The sequence below is a fragment of the Pelmatolapia mariae genome, linkage group LG22 (genome assembly GCF_036321145.2).
Source record: "Pelmatolapia mariae isolate MD_Pm_ZW linkage group LG22, Pm_UMD_F_2, whole genome shotgun sequence".
In the NCBI taxonomy this organism is placed as follows: domain Eukaryota; kingdom Metazoa; phylum Chordata; class Actinopteri; order Cichliformes; family Cichlidae; genus Pelmatolapia; species Pelmatolapia mariae.
In genome coordinates this window covers 16,909,351-16,924,770 of record NC_086245.2, presented here as the reverse complement: position 1 = coordinate 16,924,770, position 15,420 = coordinate 16,909,351, and the positions used below count along the sequence as shown (strand labels likewise).

Sequence of the window (15,420 nt, the reverse complement as noted above, 5' to 3'; positions counted from 1 at the left end):
ACCCTATCAGTCTAATGTTGAATGTAAACGCGTCAAATTTTTCCAGCAAAATTCCCTCCACAACGGCGAATTCGTTGTACTGTGTTGTATTTCACACATACTAACCCATTCCTTCTCTGTTATAGAAAAACCAAGTGATCCCCATGATTCTGTAGTTGTTGCTTCTATAAGATCATTACAAATGTTCCTGCTTGGCATTTTGATAACACACAGCTGAATGATCCAGACCAGCAAACTGCCAAAACATCTGCTTTCACAAAGGTGTTCACACTTGCTGATCATCACATAATCCAGTGCATTTGATTATCAGCACCTGTCTGCTGTTTACCCTCTGCATTCTCTGAATTCAGCTTCTCTGAAACTGTGAGGATGTGCTTTTACCCCGCACAGCCGTTTCCCTGAAATTTAATGTAAATTTAACCCAAACTGAACAAACAGTGGAAAAACAGGACTGAACATGAGGAAAATACGAGTTCAGCTTATTCAATTTGACCGAATCCAAAAACGGCATTTGCAGTACATTTACTCATTTGTCCAAATAGCAGCAGAGTCTCCGCTGTGTGACAGTGTAAGCAAATGTAAGTCCCCAAAACATGATTAATGGTGTAATTTGTGGTTTAAAATAAAATGCAAATCCCTCCTTTTTCAACCTTTCCGTTTCTGATCAGCATAAAAATGAAATTCATGACATCATCCATATGTGCACAGTAGCAGGGACTTTAAAGTGGGTGTATCATAATGTAATACAGTGCTAAAGGTGTGTAAATCTTTGGTTAACACTCACTCTGGGGAGTGCAGCGACTTGGTAGGCAGCTCTGGCAGGAAACTTACTGCTGAAAACTGGGGAGGGAAAACATTTTCGTTAGATTTGCATGCATTTGCAGAAGCACGGTGAAGTTATTCACTTCCATCAGTGAACCCATCTATGAATCTCAATTTGAATGGTTCATTTCAGCTTCTAATAATATGAAAGGCTTTATTTATGAGTGGTTAGATCATTTACCCATGTATTACAGATAAGCAATAAAACAACAAGCACAGGTGCTTTGTAGCTGCTGGGTAGAAAGTTCCTTTGGCTGGTGTATAGCAGCAGCTAAGGATGGCTAACACACACACAAACACACACACAGACAACCTAGAAAGGCACATTTTTGCCTTAACTTAAGATTTATTACTCATTATTAAAGCTTAAATGCAATTTACAATAAGCAAAACCAGCATCTACGGCTTAAGACATTTTAAAACAAGGTAATAATGCGCTGCCAGTTTTGCAGCTGCATTTAGTGGGGGGTCTGCCATTATTCATTTATACACCAGCTTTCACTTATAGAAGGAGTTATAGTTGTGTGAAGGTTCACTCTGTACACATGCTCTTAACCGGATGTTCTTTAAACCAGTGTTTATAAAGGCTGAGCTTAGAGGATCAAAGTATTAGTGAAACGCCTCCTTTCCTTCCTCTCACCAGGGTCAGGGAAAGTAACCTGCCTGTGGTTTAGGTGGCAGTGCGAGGGAGAAAGGTGGGAGTTAACGTCCTCTGCAGCAATGCCTGCTAGGAGAGGTTCGGTTACACTTGTGTGCCTGCACAGTGGCGTCTATTTACAGCTCTCTGGGTGCCGGAGCTTCCATTACACCTGACTGTTATGATCGGCGAGGAGGATGTCATCAGGAAGAATTACACACTTTTAAAATTTCATTAAAATATGCACTCACTGGCCACTTTATTAGGCACATCTTTTCAACCGCTTGTTAATGCAAATATCAAAATCAGCCCATCAGCAACTGAACTTAGGGATGTAGACACGATCGAGACGACCTGCTGAAGTTCACACTGAGCTTTCACAAACTGCTTTTCCACCAAGGTATGCTGAAGAGGATCTCTGAACCTGGGCTACAGCAGCAAAAGACCACACACTGGGTGTCAGTCAGTCAAAAACAGGAAACTAAAGCTAGGACTTGCACCAGCTCACGAACATCCTGCCTTATATGATTAAGGCTTCTGCTGCTAGTGTTGGTGTAATGGTTTGGGGGCAATTTTCTTGGCTTGCTTTGGGCCTTTTTAGTGCAAAGTGGCCACAGGATATTGTTTTTTTCCTCCATTAGATCACTGATAGGCTCCAGATAATTTTATTATATGTATTAAGGACAGTAACAGCATATTAGTATTCCTGTAACACATGCCAGGCTCCATAAATAGGAATGTGTAAACATGTCCACAAATAAAAACAATTTGAGGTGAGTTTCAGTTTATTCCTCTGATCATTTTCACAATAAAAGTCCTCTGAAAGAATCATTCATCATCTGTGTTTTACTTCCTCATTCCACAAACTCTGGGAGACATTAACTGACTTCCTCAAAGATCCTTAAACAGGCCACACACACACACACACACACACACACACACACACACACACACACACACAGGAGAGAATTCACTTCCTCACTTTTAAGAGCAGCCTCCTCAATCATAGCCTCATTTCCATAGTAACGCAACAGGACGCAGAACAACCCACCGATCTATCTAAAACACCCAGCACTCTGTAATTCAGCAGAAAGTCTCACACTGACCTGAAAATGGACCACAATGAGCTCTTATATAATTTAAACAGAATAACTGGCCACTGATTTAAGGAAAGCTCTGACCATCTTGGCTCAAAGCTGCTCCCTTGTGGCTACTTTCATGAAGAAGTGCATGCAGCGCAGTTTTTTTAAGGCTTCATTATGACTCCAAATTAATAAAGAGGCTTTTTTAACTACCACGTTACAGCATGAAATAAAGGGAAATCCTGCCATTTCTGTGAAACCTGTATGCAAGGCCAGCTGTCATAAGAAAGCAGACCACAAATCTACTACACATGTTCATTCATAAATTCCTATAACATCTCTATTTTTCTGGCTTGGATCCTCAACCCGTTGATAGGCAGCTCTGAACACCACATTCAGAGCACCTTGGATTTTGTTGAGAAGGTGAGAGATGTCATTATGGAGGCAGATGAAACAATGGTCTTGTACAATGTTACATCTCTCTTCACTTGCATCCCAGTCATGGAAGCGTTGGAGGTAGTTCGTAAGAGATTACAGGATGATTCCAACCTCAACAACAGGAACACTCTCTGCATCGATCAAGTGTGTTTGCTTTTGGAACAATGGGTCAGTTCTACAGGCAGAAACATGGGTGTGCCATGGGTTCCCCAGTTTCACCCATTGTGGCCAATTTGTACATGGAAAAGGTGGAAAAGAGGGCATTGTTATCCTACCCTGGAAACACCACCAAGTCATTGGTTCAGGTATGTGGATGACACCTGGGTGAAAATCAAATCTCAAGACGTACCACAATTCACGCCATCACATTAACTCGGGAGTCACACAGAAAATGTATGCGTGACGACTCACCGCCAGTCAATGTAGAACTCCCGGTCTCCAAACTGCAGCAGCTGTGCCACAAAGTTCAGAGAGGAATGTAAAAACCAACAGAAGAATATATTAGATGGATAGGAACCTGGGAGGAGGCAGCCAGGGGGGAGGATTAAAAAAGGAGAGAGGAAAAGGTGTCTAGGTTGAACTACTGTTGCCTAACAAATGTAACTCTTGAGACAGTATAAATCTCACTTCAAAAACGTTAAAACAATACAAAAAACAACAGGCAACAACACCAGAATCAAGGGATTCATTCGAGTATTTAATTTAGAACAAGTCTGACGTATAAATGAAAAAGTCTCTGATGTGCAGTCTTGATACTCACAGCTAGTTTCAGCAGCCGCTCCACCATCCTAGAAAGGTCCATTTCCTTTAAGAAGTAACAAATAAAAGGATACCTTTTCTTTATAAGCCAAATCTAAATATATTTGAAGGCCGCTCCAGTTTCAGGCAAATATTTCTTGACTCTTGCTTTATTCCTGGAGCCACTGTAAGTGATGCAGTGAGTGTCTCTGTCTTTATACACACCTGGAATGGTTTCATTGAGTTCTGAACACTTGGGACCATCCACTGGAAGACACAGACTTAGGTCTTTTTTTTTTTTTTTTTTTGCTGCTTTTTCACAATATACTCAAAGAAGTAAAATGTTCTAACTCGGCATATCACAATTTCAGATTTTCACTAAAGAATCTAAGAGAATGACAGATACACAATATTCAACTACAGAAAACAAACTATAAGTCAAATCTAAATATATTTATTGCAGGCAGCATTTTGAGGCTCAAAGGTTTCAGCATATGGTAATGGAGTAGAAGCAGAATGGCAACAGCTATACGGGGCATGTCAACTTCCCAAATTCGATGCAAGGAGTCTGCTGGTGTGTGAATGAAGTAACTGCAGCATTGGAAAAGTGAGCAAATGCCATTGTTATTTCACCCAATTTAAATCACAAAGTGCAAAGATAAAGTAGTACATGTCTAAAGACAAACACACAAACAGGTCAGATCAGAGTGTCACATTAATGACTTGATGCTACACCTTCTGACTTTGATACTGGAACTTTTGAAAGTTTAGAAAACGAATAAGACCTTGTGAGAAACGACGTGTACACAGGACTACTAGGGCTGGCCCAGGTAAACTACTTTAACAAGTTAATATTTACACAGCAAATATTTTGACCCACTAACTTTCTTTCTCGGTGTTGTTGGTAGAAGTGTCCATCTACACTAACTGTGCAGTCTGTTGTGAGGTTGCCTGGGTAGGAGACATTGGTATTAACCGCTGACCCGTTGGACTGTGCCACAATTGCGCCTCAAAAAACACAGGCAGAGGAATAGGGACAACAATTTAAATTTCGAAAGTATCATTTAATTTAATTTCATTCATTATGGTGTATTAAAATGAATCCACAGTGATATAACTACATATCCAACTTTGATCCATGGTCAAGTGAAATAGCTCCAGCCTACAAACACAATTGAAAGAGTTGTACATGTTACTATGCCACCACTAGATGGCAGTACAGTGAGTATTGAGGCAGAAGGAAAGACTAACAAGGACTGTCCAGACCTGTAAGATTTAGCTGAATGAGGGTCTTACTTTCTAAACCTTATGCAGTTTTGGAAGCCACGCTGGTGTACATTTTATTTCTGCGTGGACAGTAACTCACCAGCATGACAACACACCAGTTGAGGATCCCTATGTAGTTGCTGTAGCCGCTGGCTGAGCTCAAGAGAGACTCCTGTAGATCGTGACATCTGCAGAGAAGCACACAGTCGGAACGTTCACCGATGAATTTTAGAATATAATCAAACGATATCCACTCTTTCCTGTCTCACTCTTTTACAACATCCTATCTCTGGTTTTGCCTTCTTTCTGTTTCAGATGTTTATTTGCCTTCTCTCGAGCCTGCAGCCGATCTCTTTTTGTCACCTGTTCATTCTTTTTATACATTCAAACACTAATACAGACACAGTCAGGGCTTTAAGTCCATGGTTTAAAACAGATGTGAAAGAAAAATCATGATTATTGCATAAATATCTTTTTGCCTTTACAGAACATTAACAGAAAAAGTTTGTATTTCTTTCTAACTTAAAGTCTTAGAAGACAGGAGCAGCCAGACATTTTTTTTTTTAAATATTAGCAGCACCTTACAAAAGAAGAAGTTTTGGAGGTTTCTCACAATAATGTCAGAGACTCAAATACAGAGAATAAGTTATTGCTGCTAAAGGTGTTTCTACAAGCTACTGAATCCTGGAGTGGACCTCAGAGTTCTGTAAAAACTTCCTTTTTCAGATGAGAGTTTCATGTCTCAAGCTGACACCAGTATTAGCAGTATAGTGTTTTCAGTACGGTGGTCCCTAGTTTATGCGGGAATTACGTTCTAAAAATAACCCGCGATAGGTGAAATCTGCAAAGTAGTCAGCTTTATTTTTTACAATTATTATAAATGTTTTAAGGCTGTAAAACCCCTCACTACACACTTTACACACTTTTCTCAGACAGGCATGAAAATTTTCACACGTTTGTATCTTGTTTAAACACCCTTAAAGTTCAAACCTTCCTAGTAAAATAAGTCCAGTATTATAGAATGAAAACAAAGATCAAACCCTGTTTTCAGGTCCAGAACATGGGAATAGAGCAGCTGCGAGAGAATTCAACATCAATGGTAGCTTACGGAAGTAGAGGAAGCAAGAAGAATGAATTGAGTAAAGTTTGATTTATCCGTTTTGTTTCGCTTAGTGCGCCTTATAATGCCGGTGTGCCTTGTGGTCCGAAAAATACGATAACTTCTACCTTCCTTTAGCATGTACACAAGTCCAACTTTTTGTGCTATGGTTAGCATCTTCCTCTGCCTTTTGGGTGCTACTGCAGGTGCCTTGGATGGTGCAAAACGTTTCGTGGACATTGTTGTGTTTGCTGGGGAGAAAACTTACAAACATACAGTACAGCACTTCAGAGTCACACTGGTAGCAATCAAAGATTTATGTAAATTTGACAAGCTGAACGTATTCTGTACTGTACCGTATCACAAAATCATGAGGATGTGTGCTAGTCTTCCAGCACCACACAGCACAGAGGATGCAAATATCAGTCAGTATATACCCGTGATAGAGCGCAGTCCTGTCTCGGCCACATTAAACCAGTCAAAATACCAAATGAGGCCAACAGTGGCTCAATAAAGCCATTCTCCACAAGGACTTTCCATGAAGTTCGTCTTGGATCGCCAAGCGAAGAAGAATCAAACCAGCCAAGAGCAGATGAAGTGGACGAAGGTGAAGCAGGGCAGCACGGAGGCGAAAAGAGCGAGGGCAGTGAGGCGAGAAGAGATGAGAACAAGGTTCCAGAAGAAGTAGACGACTTATGAGGTTATGTTCTGGCTTTCTTTGTCAGGCAGGAAGGAGCCCAGCGGGCGATGGTAGGTCGTCACAGTGAAGGCGATGGCCAAGGCCGAGCCGACGGCTTTTAGAACTGAGGGAGAATGAGAGGCAGCGTTAGAACAAGAAAAGAGAAATGTTGTGAAGTGTGACACTCCACATAAAGCCAAGCAAATTTGGAAAAGTCCAAGAATTAGCAGACTTTTAATGTATCATAACTTTGGCATATTTACAGAAATTTTAGGTTCATGTTGTGAATATTCTGACATTTGAAGTACAAAAAAAACAAACAGAAAATGATGCAAATATCCTAGCCTAATGGTTTTGTGCTGTATCAATGAATAAAAACATTAACTGTAAACATAATTAACTGGCACATAGGTGTGGAAACTGACTGGAATTGTCGAATTGTGGAGATTAACAGTAATAAAAAAAGAGCTAATTTGTGCTGGGCTAAGATATTTAGATCATTTTCTCCTTCCTTATGTTAGTAAAATGATCAGGGGAGCTACTGGAATTTTGCTTGACCACGTTTTTATGACAGCCATAGTTACCTGTTCTTTCATAATATAGTCTGTTTCAGTTTAAGCATTGTTTTCAATAAATTGTATGCTCAAAAAAAGCTTTGTCTCACTCCCATTGCTTCTTGTTGCATGTTGAAGCTCTACTTGGAATCTTGTTAAGATACAACCATGCTAAATATATATTGTTTTGCCAAGTGGTCTTAAACTTTTGATAGGGGCTGTACACTGACATTCAGTTCTCTGTATAGAGAACACCGGTTAGCTAATGCTGTCGTCCAGTAGCCTAGCACTAGCACAGCAAGCCAAACGATAAATTCGTGTATGAAATGTCAATGGTCCAAAGAAAATATGTATAATGCTTACCGTCTATTAAAGAAAATATCCTGAAATGCGCGATCTTTCTAAGGGTAGATAATTGCCTGGATCTATTAGAGATCTCGCAACTGAAGTAGATTTTTCTTTTTAAGGGTTTTTTTTTTCGAATTTGCGACTATGATGTCACAGCAATGTGATTGGTCCACACACTAACCCTAAGTAAAAACAAACAAATAACAAACAGAAGTTTTAAACACGTGTATTTTTATTGGAAGGAATAGGTAAGGTTAAAGTTCAACAACAAACACTGAGCCTCACTTTTGATATTCGCAGATAACAAAAAAAAAAAAGAAAAAAAAAAAAGGATCCAAACACTGTTTTGCGGCCTTTTCTATTAAAATACCTCATGTATTACAAATAATGCGGAATCACTACTGTACGAGGCCAGTACACGTACTGAACTTTGAACTAAGACTAAAGTAAACAAAGTTTTTTGTTTTGTTTTTTTCGCACCTGTTAGATGTTTAGTAATGATGCTTGATTCGTAATTCCTTGCAAGCTTTGTTTACTATGTAACTGAGAGACATTACATACAAGCAGCTTGACTCCCGGGGGCGGGTCTAGCGTTAGACATTTTCTCACTGGCTGCGTGCGCAGTGTACTACTTTGAACAGGAATAGGAAACGAGCATAAATGAACAATACTAATCAGATGTTCTACAGCACCTGAAACATTTGAACAAGCTAAACAAACACTGGATGACTGAATAAAATTAGCACTAAATCTGGTACTTGAACACAGTGAAATATCTTCATTTCTAACATATTTATGGCTGTGATGAACACGGAGCTCTCTGGAAATGGTTTTAGGTTAAATGTAAAAGAGGGATGAATCAAAATTTAAAACAAAACAAAACATTTTAAATCAATGTATGAATTTAACTGAAAAATTCTGAGAGCCTGTGGGCGGGACCTATTTGCAATGGGCGGGTCCTGTTTCAAACATCAAAGCAAAAAGAAACAGGCCATGACGTCATAGTCAACAAAAGTCCTTAAATAGGGGTAAAACAGCACACTGGTCAAGCACGTTTCTTACTTACAGTCACGAGCGATTCACTAGACGAACTTTTGTTCTGCTACAGCCAACTTCAAGCCCTGATTCATATCTGAATATCGAATTCACATTTGAATATCTGATTTAGTGTAACACGCTAAATTTGTTTCAAAGTTAAATATCAAAAATGAGCAATCAGGAAAAAAACCCAGAATTTGTCTTCACTCTGCCAAAGAGTGCACTCGACGACCTTATGCAGGTTAGGAAAGCCTTGCAAAACTCTCTGTCTGAAAACAAACTTTTAAAAGAGGGTGAAAGTAGAGCCAGACAGGAAATCAAACAGATGATGACTCAAATTTCAATGATGCGCACCCAGCTGGACCTGTATGAGAACCAAGCTGGAGGAGTCACTGACGAATCAGTGTCGCGCAAACTGCAGGTGAGCAGCGCCACCAAAGAAAAAGAGGAACAGACGTGTTCGGATCAGGAAAAGGCCAGCAACTTTGACCTTGAGATGAACCGTCTGAAAGAGCAGCTTCAGCAGAGGGACAACGAAATCCTGATCCTGAAACAGGAGAAGGACACTCTGTCTGCCAAGTTCACGCAGCTTCAGAAACATGAAAGAAATCTGAAAGAAACTATGTGGAATGCTCTGTGGAAAGAACAAACACTGAGAGAGAATCTGGAGCAGGAGAAAAAAGTCCTGGAGGAACAAAATAAGAAACTCCTGGAAGAGCTAAAAGTGGTGAATGACACAAAAGAAGAAGTCAAAGAGGCCATCACAAATTGTCAGGATGCAGAGAAAGAACAGAAAGAACTGGAGGAGGACAAGAAAGCTCTGCACCCACAGAGTAACGACTCCAGCGAGATTAAAGAAAGTCAGGCAGAGACAAAAATACCAGAAATGCAGACAAAACTGGACACGCAGAGAAAAGAATTAGTAGAGGCTCAGACTGAAACACAGGAGACGGCGACCCCAGAGTCGTCCTCATCTGATTGTCTGAGTGGGGAAAAGTTGTGTGTTAACAAAGTGATTGAGTTGGTGGTTTCACAGGCCATAGAAAAGGTTTCCACTAAATACAAGATCTTCACAGAGCGCCTCACTCCTGACTGCATCAGCGATCGCCTGATTGAAAAAATATGGCCTGAAATTAAACTGAAACATTTGGATCTATCCCCCAAATGGCTGAAAAATATAGACAAGGCCATTCTCAAGGATCTTTGCAAAACACACAACTGCAAGGAAAAATATCTGATTTTTAATCTGAGGGAACAGCTTGATAGTATTACTGTCCCAACCTTCACCAAACACCTGTTGGCTTTACCAACAAGAGTGCTTAGTGTCTCTAAAAACAGGGAAGAGTACCAGGAGGCTGTGAAAAATGTCACTAAAGATCTGGTAATGCACGCTATGAACGGAGAAAATGAGACAGCTACATGGAATGCAGGAACATCAGAGTTTATTGTAGAGAGGCTTTCCCATAAGATCTGGAACAAAATTTTGTCCAAAAACTACAAAATGTCCATGGAAAACATTGAACAACTCGGCCTGAAAGTATCCAATGATCTCCGTGAAAAGTGGCCTTCTCCAATACTGTTAATGAGGTCAAGCAACCCAGTGGTTGACGAAGCAGTCGTCAGCATATTCAAAAAACATGCCAAGCTGAGGAGCCAAAATGTCATCTTGAGGGCTTTCTCATGTGCACGCTAAAATTGAACTGAAACGTGCATGTGATTATGTTACAAAACTCTTAAACTGGCGTAAAATATTCTTTAAATTCGGCAATCTAAATTCAATTTTAAAACCAGAGTGGTTCAAAATAACCACTCTTCTTCTCCCAACTTCCTTCCCTCATCACTAACTGGCCAAGGCAGATGGCCACCCCATCTCAGAGCCTGGTTCTGCCGGAGGTTTCTCTTTTAAAAGTGAGTTTTTCCTCCCCACTGTCGCCAAAGTGCTTGCTCTAGGGGGTTAGTTTTTGTGCATTATTGTAGGGTCTTGACCTTACAATATAAAGCACGATGAGGGAAGTGTTGTTGGGGCTTGGCGCTGCTTCTTAACTTAAAATGTCCAATTACAACAGGACATTTTAAGTTAAGAAACAGCGTCAAACCACAAATTAAAATAAAAAAAACAAAAAAAACAACTTTGACTTTGTGCTTCGTTTCATTTGCTGTAAATTTGCTAAGAATGTAATATAAGATTAGAATAGTGTTTATTTGTCTGCTTATTTATAAGGAACTCCATTAGTTTCCACAACAGTGGTTGCTAGTCTTCCTGGGCCTAAGCCATCAAATACAATCAATTAAAATATTACACAATAAGGTGAATGCAAAATATCCACAATTTGGCTCTTACGTCCACAGTGAGATTTTACAATTGTGAAAATATAAGCATATAAATTATCAGTAACACTGAGGCAAAACACACCAATTTCCAAAACAAATCACATTGCCCTCTTATAATATTTACAATAATTAAAAGCTGTGTAAATAGGCTTTTAAGTGTTTTTTGAAATTGTGAATAGCAGCTAATTCTCTAATTGCATAAGGCAATATATTCCACTTAAAAGATGCTCTAAATATAAGAGCTTTTCAAAACGTTACTTTTAACTCGAGGAATTACTAAATTGCGGTTTGTTGAAAATCGTGTAGTATGATTGTGTATTTCATCTAGATCTAGATGTGCGACACCACCGGAGCGAGATCTCTACCCGTTATATTATTTAAAACTTTCCACACCTTCTTTCTGTCCTTATTGGCCTCCTTGAGCTTAAGTTGATAATATACTTTCTTCTTGCACCTAGAATAGCATGTCTCAATATAATGTATCATAGCATCATCCTGTAGGCCAATTTGAAGTAGATGCCATAGTAAGGTCTTACTGTATGAGTGTACAAACCAGTGATGAAAAACACTGGGCAAAATATAACGCGCAAAGTATAACCAGTGTTTGAGGTTAGCTGGTTACATTTGTTTAGATATAAACAAGGTATAGTGTCACATCAATAGTGACAACTTCAGTGACATCGCTTAACGTCCCTTATAAGATCAGTTTCTTTTCCGGATGTGTCATCATTTTTAGTCCCAAAAATCTGTAATTAGTAATAAGCTGTTGAAAATTAAAAAGATCACCTTAAAATAAAATCTAGTACACATATTCTCTGTGTTTTAATTTGATGCAGGATGAAAGCAAACATGTCACACTGATGTGTTACAGCATTTTTCTTTTTTATAATGAGTGAAGTTATCAAACCAGAAGCCAAGAGGCTTGATGTTGAGTCCAGTCCTACTGGATCCCTACTGTCTGTTTAATGAGCAGGCTGTGAAGTATTAACAGCTGAATGTTGCTCTGAATTTAAACACTGAAAGACTGAAAAAGACTGGTGAAATTCAACGTAGCTCTTCAGGTGTTCTCTGGAAATACAATCAGGCTTCCACAGTGAATCTATAATGACACTTGGTGGCGCTACAGCTTGTTAGTGATGCTGCCGGCTAGTCAGGAGTCGGAGAGAGGACCGAGAACAGCAATTGCCTCGATTTCCACCAGCCCACCCTGAGGAGAAAAGGAGGAGACGCAGGTTGAAGAAATGACTGCAGAGGCGAAATATTAAATTATAATATTGTCCAAAAATGAACACACACACAGTCATTCGAAAGCCCCTGCAAAAAGCTTTTATACACAGCTCTGCAGTCCCATGAAAAACCAAGTGATCCCCATAATTCTGCAGCTTGTAGATCCAACTTTAGCAGCAATAACTTGAATTTGGCCAAAAGCAGCATTTACACTACATTTACTCATTTGTCCAAATAGCAGCTGTGTGACAATGTAAGCAAATTAAATCACCAAAACATGATTAATAGTTTAATTTGTGGTTTAAAATAAAATGCAAATCCCTCCTTTTTCAACCTTTCCGTTTCCGATCAGCATAAAAATGAAATTCATGACATCATCCATATGTGCACAGTAGCAGGGACTTTAAAGTGGGTGTATCATAATGTAATACAGTGCTAAAGCTTTGGTTAACACTCACTCTGGGGAGTGCAGCGACTTGGTAGGCAGCTCTGGCAGGAAACTTACTGCTGAAAACTGGGGAGGGAAAACATTTTCGTTACATTTGCATGCATTTGCAGAAGCACGGTGAAGTTATTCACTTCCATCAGTGAACCCATCTATGAATCTCAATTTGAATGGTTCATTTCAGCTTCTAATAATATGAAAGGCTTTATTTATGAGTGGTTAGATCATTTACCCATGTATTACAGATAAGCAATAAAACAACAAGCACAGGTGCTTTGTAGCTGCTGGGTAGAAAGTTCCTTTGGCTGGTGTATAGCAGTAGCTGAGGATGGCTAACACACACACAAACACACACACAGACAACCTGGAAAGGCACATTTTTGCCTTAACTTAAGTTTTAAACCAGTTTTTATAAACCAGTAAAGGCTGAGTTTAAAGGATCAAAACAGAGTTTCAATGAAACATCTCCTTTCCTTCCTCTCACCAGGGTCAGGGTAAGTAACCTGCCTGTGGTTTCGGTGGCAGTGCGAGGGAGAAAGGTGGGAGTCAATGCCCAGTGCAGCAATGCCTGCTGGGAAAGGTTGGGTTACAGTTGTGTGCCTGCACAGTGGTGTCTATTTACAGCTCTCTGGGTGCTGGAGCTTCCATTACACCTGACTGTTATGATCGGCGAGGAGGATGTGAGTGAGAAGGCTGCTGTCGAGCAGCAGAGAAAAAGCTGAGTGAGTGCATCAGTCAGGTGACTCCTAAACTTGTCACACTGTCATTTTCCCTGTCTATTCAGAGAGCTGCTAGTGTGGTCAAAATGAAAGGAACAATATAGTGCTGGCTTACATGTCTTGTAGATCTCATTGACGTTGTTGAAGTCATTTATATCTGCGAGCAACACAGTAGTCTTCACCACTGAAATGAAAGGGTTTATGTGCTCTGAAAGCTCGTGTTTAAAATTCAAAACATGTGAAACATACGAGGAGAAGCTCAGTTTCTCACCGCTGCTGTAGTCGCAGCCGGCAGCTTTAAGGATCTCCCCAATATTGACGAGCGCCTGAAGGACGCAATGGGAAAGATTTGTTTGTATTTTAGGAATCTGTTGTGAACCCAACTTCTGCTGTAGCTGATCTAAACACTGACAGAAGTGAGTTTCACCTGTTTGGCCTGAGCCTGCACTCCTCCGTCTACCAGCTTCCCGGAGGCAACGTCCATCCCCAGCTGACCGGAGATGTACATGGTTCTGTCCACGATCACCGCCTGGCTGAGGACGACACACACACACACACACTGGTTTCTTTCTCAGGATGATGTTTCAGCAGGAGAAAGTGAAACAAGAGGCCAAAAGTTCCAAGAAAATATTTCCTCACACCATTGCACCACCACCAGCAGGCTGAATCACCGATACAAGGCAAGACGGATCCAGGCTTTCATGTTGTTTTTGCCAAATTTTGATCGAATGTTAAAGCATAAATCAAGACCAGGATACATTTTTCCAATCTTCTGTCTGGTTTGGTGAGCCTGTGTAAACTAGAGCCTCAGTTTCCTGTTGCTGGTTGACAGGAGTGACATCCACTGTGGTCTTCTGCAGCTTGTTGTGCATTCAGAGATTCTCTTCTGCATACTTCACTTGTAACGAGTGGTTATTTGAGATACTGTTGTCTTCCTCATCCTCATCTTTGAAGAACTCAGGCTTTTCTCCCCAGACCTCTGGCAACTTCAGAATTTCATCCTGAAATGTCTACAATTTTCTTTCTTTATTTCAGTAACATTACAAATTCAAAACATTTTAAAATGCAAACTGGTTTAGAGTGAATGATGCATTACACCACAATAGTATACATTTTTTTAACACCAAAATATAATTGATTAATTACAATAGAGACAAAGTAGTCTATTTTAACATCTTTTGTGTCTTCTGTTTTAATTTTTTTGCAGATGTGCAGTACTTAAATAATTTTGTTCAGAAAAAAATTTAAAAATCGAGACTACCTGCAGGTCTCTTAACCATCACAATGTAGTGATTATAAGGGAAAAGTTACAGTCGTGTTAACATATATTAAAACCCACACGTGTATTTGACCCCAAACGCATAATTTTGTATAATTTTCTGCACAGCAAGAAACTGTGAAAAGCTGCTACCGCTCAATCAGGACAGACAAACAAACAGCTGGATTTATAAATCATCCCACTCCGTCTTGGGAAGTTAGTTCTTAAAAATAAATTATAAACCACGTGTGAACTTTGATCTTGTTATGATGGATTCAGAACAAGTTTAAGCACTTTCCCAAAGTCCCAGCACTTTCTTCGGGACACCTTACCTGTATATTCCCTGTCTCACAGGAGCTTTTGGTGTGTAGATGATTTGGCGACGAATTGAAGCCATTTTAAGCCACCTGCTTGTCGACCTTACTCGGTTTCCTGCTATGCTGCGGTCCCTTTGCCCCACTGAGAAACTTTTAACTTTGGTTCTCTCTCTGAGTTCACTGAACTGTAAGACCAGCCCCTGATCAAACATCGGACTGTCCTTGTGCTCCCACGTCTCACCTGTATGGGCCGATGGCAGCCGGGGCCGACGAAGTGTTAACGACCTTTCTGTTGAGCGCAGACATGCTTCCCAGATTTCTTCAGCTTGCTGCCGACCTTTCCGAAGAGCTGTGATTAATGCGACTGTGCAAGAAAAGCTGCAGAAAAAGAAGGAACACTGTTTCCGTAAAGTCTACCGTAC

General features: G+C 40.1%; 1 protein-coding gene across 1 annotated transcript; it reads right to left on the bottom strand.

The window, feature by feature from the left end:
- Positions 1–11,182: 11,182 nt before the first annotated feature.
- rida (reactive intermediate imine deaminase A homolog) lies at positions 11,183–15,408 on the bottom strand. Its single transcript, XM_065470814.1, has 6 exons — positions 15,240–15,408; positions 13,851–13,956; positions 13,695–13,749; positions 13,539–13,607; positions 12,718–12,773; positions 11,183–12,239 (listed from the first exon to the last, which is right to left on the bottom strand). Exons 1-6 carry the CDS (start codon positions 15,302–15,304, stop codon positions 12,183–12,185), a joined length of 408 nt encoding a protein of 135 aa, XP_065326886.1. The 5' UTR covers positions 15,305–15,408; the 3' UTR covers positions 11,183–12,182.
- Between the last annotated feature and the right edge of the window lie 12 nt (positions 15,409–15,420).